Source organism: Eschscholzia californica, unplaced genomic scaffold, assembly GCF_041429995.1.
Source record: "Eschscholzia californica isolate CP2 unplaced genomic scaffold, dmEscCali1.0.p SCAF_3, whole genome shotgun sequence".
NCBI classification, from domain to species: Eukaryota; Viridiplantae; Streptophyta; class Magnoliopsida; order Ranunculales; family Papaveraceae; genus Eschscholzia; species Eschscholzia californica.
Genome location: NW_028238420.1, coordinates 61,476,796 through 61,479,899, shown reverse-complemented (window position 1 = coordinate 61,479,899; position 3,104 = coordinate 61,476,796). Strand labels below are relative to the sequence as shown.

The 3,104-nt window shown below is 33.4% G+C and overlaps 1 protein-coding gene across 1 annotated transcript; it reads right to left on the bottom strand.

The window, feature by feature from the left end:
- On the bottom strand, positions 1–3,104 carry LOC147552851 (transcription factor SPEECHLESS-like). Its single transcript, XM_086669132.1, has 3 exons — positions 2,281–3,104; positions 1,386–1,973; positions 1–328 (listed from the first exon to the last, which is right to left on the bottom strand). The coding sequence occupies exons 1-3, from the start codon at positions 2,695–2,697 to the stop codon at positions 263–265; spliced, it is 1,071 nt and encodes a 356-aa protein (XP_086525258.1). The 5' UTR covers positions 2,698–3,104; the 3' UTR covers positions 1–262.

Below are 3,104 nucleotides of genomic sequence, written 5' to 3'. Positions count from 1 at the left end.
TTTAAATGAAATGAAATTCAATAAAGTTCATGATTGAATTATTAAAGTTGAAGGAATCAACTAAAATAAGTGTTACAACAGTGGGTACTAGTACAAAGTCAAGGGATGGCTTAAATTATAAAGCTAGTTACATTAAAAGATAGGGTTAATGTCCCTCACACAATATTCTCTTCTTATTTTTTGCAGATTCCATTAATGTAGAGAAAAGAGTAAGAGGTATCTAGAGAGAGAGAAAGATGCTCTAGCTAGCTAGCAAGTCCTGCTAACAAAATGTTTTCTGAATTTCATGTGCAAGTTCTTCTGCACTAAGTTTACATTCAATTCCAATCTGTCCCAAAAAAAAAAGTACCCATTAGCTTCAATATTTATTTTTTACTTTTATTTTAGATATTGACTACGGTAGTCATTACAAGAGCAATAGTACATCAAATACGAATAGCAGCAGAATTTAAACCCTAATAGAGCCTAACTAAACTATTGGTCTTAAGTCCATCTAAACTACCGGCCTAAAGCCTATCTAACTACTTTTATTTACACCCAAGTTCAATAATCCTGGATTTGCATTTCCATAGGATCGAACCTGAGACCTTTGTATTGCGGAGTTGATGCACTAACAACATAGCTATTAGTTGTGGGAATGTTGGCTTCAATATTTAAAGATTAACCACTTAAACATGTCACTATTAATCTAAGTAATCAATATACTCCATATATATATATATATATCTTTAGAAAATGCCAAAAGTGTAGAAGCTCAGAGAAAATGCAGGTCATTTACTATGGAGTTAGACTCTGACCCTTCACTGTGTTTGCATTAATTCATAAGAGTGTTCAAAATCTTGCTAAAACTTAAAATAAATTATTTTGTTTAATATTCTCTTTTACTACTTAACTAAAATTAATTCTCCCGATCCAAATCCAACATTTTAAACCATTTTGTCCCTGCAGGTCTAGGCTGTGTAAGTGTTACTTCTGTTTACAATGAGCTAATGCTACACTAGATCAATGGTCTAAACCCTAGATTACAAGAAATTAAACAAGTTGTCCACTACACCATGAAACCCTAGATCACAAATCTAACTCCAACATAAATTCTCCCTATCCAAATCCAACATTTTAAACCATTTTGTCCCTGCAGGTCTAGGCTATGTAAGTATTACTTATGTTTACTATGAGCTAATGCTACACTAGATCAATGGTCTAAACCCTAGATTACAAGAAATTAAACAAGTTGTCGACTACACCGTGAAACCCTAGATCACAAGAAATATGATATTAAATTAACCAAAAGTTAATAAAAAAGACTAATAATTTGGACTACAAAAATAAGAACATAGAGACAAGAATCAAGTTAGGGAATGGGAAGAAGTTTACTGATTAGTTACCTTAATGGTGAATGAATTAAGCATGGTGATAGCATCAAGCGTACTCACGCTAAGATGGAGAATTTCAAGTGAAAGGCCTTCAATGGCAGCTATTATTTTTGTAGCTTGGCAAGGGATTGGAGCCGATATCGTTTTTAAGAGAAGATTTGGGCCTGAAAACTTCACTTCTACTTCAGCAAGTGAAGATTTAGAGCTTGCCAAAACTTCATTACCATTGAAGTTGTCCAAGTAAGAAGACGAAGAAGAAGAGGAAGAAGAAGATGAGGAGGAAGAAGGTTGATGATCATGAGTAATTTTACTAGTGCTAGATATTAATGTAGGAGATAAATAACCTTGTTGTTGTGGTTGAGTCCTTGGTTTGTAAGGACTAGTTTGTTTAGGAGTCCTTGGACTTATGGGTAAGCTTAATTTAGGGCTTAATGGTGGTTTTCTTGGGCTTAAAGGTAAGGGTTTTGGACTTGAAACAAGCCTTGGACTTAATACTTCACTATAAACTTTTCTTTGTTTCTTCGCTTCGAGTGTTTGGAGAACTTGTTGCATCTCCTTGACGTAATTCACAACTCCTCCTATAATCGACGCTTGATCTCCCTACATTCAAACAAAAAGTAAGAAACAAAGAATATTACGGAAAAAAAACTATATAAAAAAAAGTTTTTATATGTGTTTGTGTATATATAGTCATTTGCTGTCAAGAGTAAGGATCATGTTTTTACACAAATATGATACTTTTCCATGTAAGTTTTAAGTAAGTAAAGTGGTCCAAAAACTAACATCATGGAAATAATTTGATTAACACGTTTGAGTGCTTTATTTGTGAAACATTTAGCTTTATAATTATGTTAAAAGTGTAAACTATTAGAAAAGAAAAAGTTAGAACAATTTTTTGAAGTCTTACCCTTTTGACATAGAAGTTAGGCATCAACGAACGTAAAACCGATAAATGCTCATTCATTTGCTTTCTCCTATTCCTCTCCACAGTGATGTGAGATATCTTTTGTTGCCCATCTTGAATTATTGGTTCTTCATCAGTACTAGAAGCTCGTTTCCCCGAGATCTTTCGTTTCTTTGAAGTTCTTGGAGAAGCTTCCAATTCGATCTTGTGAGAGTCTTGTTGTTTGAGACTAGAGGAGACAGATTTATGAGCAACATGTCTTTCTTTTGGAATAATAGGAACAACTTGGTTATTTAAAGGTTCAACTGTTATTGGTGGAATAACTGTCTCTATTGGTGCATTTTCTAGGGTTTCCAAGATGCCATAAAGATCATCAAACTCATTTTCTTCAAGAAAACCCAAGAAACTGTCATCGCCCATGATGAGTTAATTGTCGGAAAACCAGTTTGAGAAAGAAAAAAAACCACTTAAACTTGGATATAATCAATCGGAGTACCACTTTCACACGAGAGATGAAAATGACTAAACTATCACAGTCAAGACAATTTTGTATGTGGGGTGTTATGTATTTGCACTGATTATCATGAAGACATGAAACCTGGCCAGGAAAACCCTAAGCAAAAGAGTGAGAGAGAGAGGGAGAATGTTGTGAAACAAAACAAATAAAAATTGTGGTGTTCTTGTTGGTTTTAGTACAGCAAAACATTCTACAATAAAGTAAAGAGATCTTTCGTTATATAATAAAGTATAATAAAACAAATAAAACAATGTAACCTAAATGGTTTAGCTATCTATATAAAGTATCAAATTTGATGTTGTCATCCCAA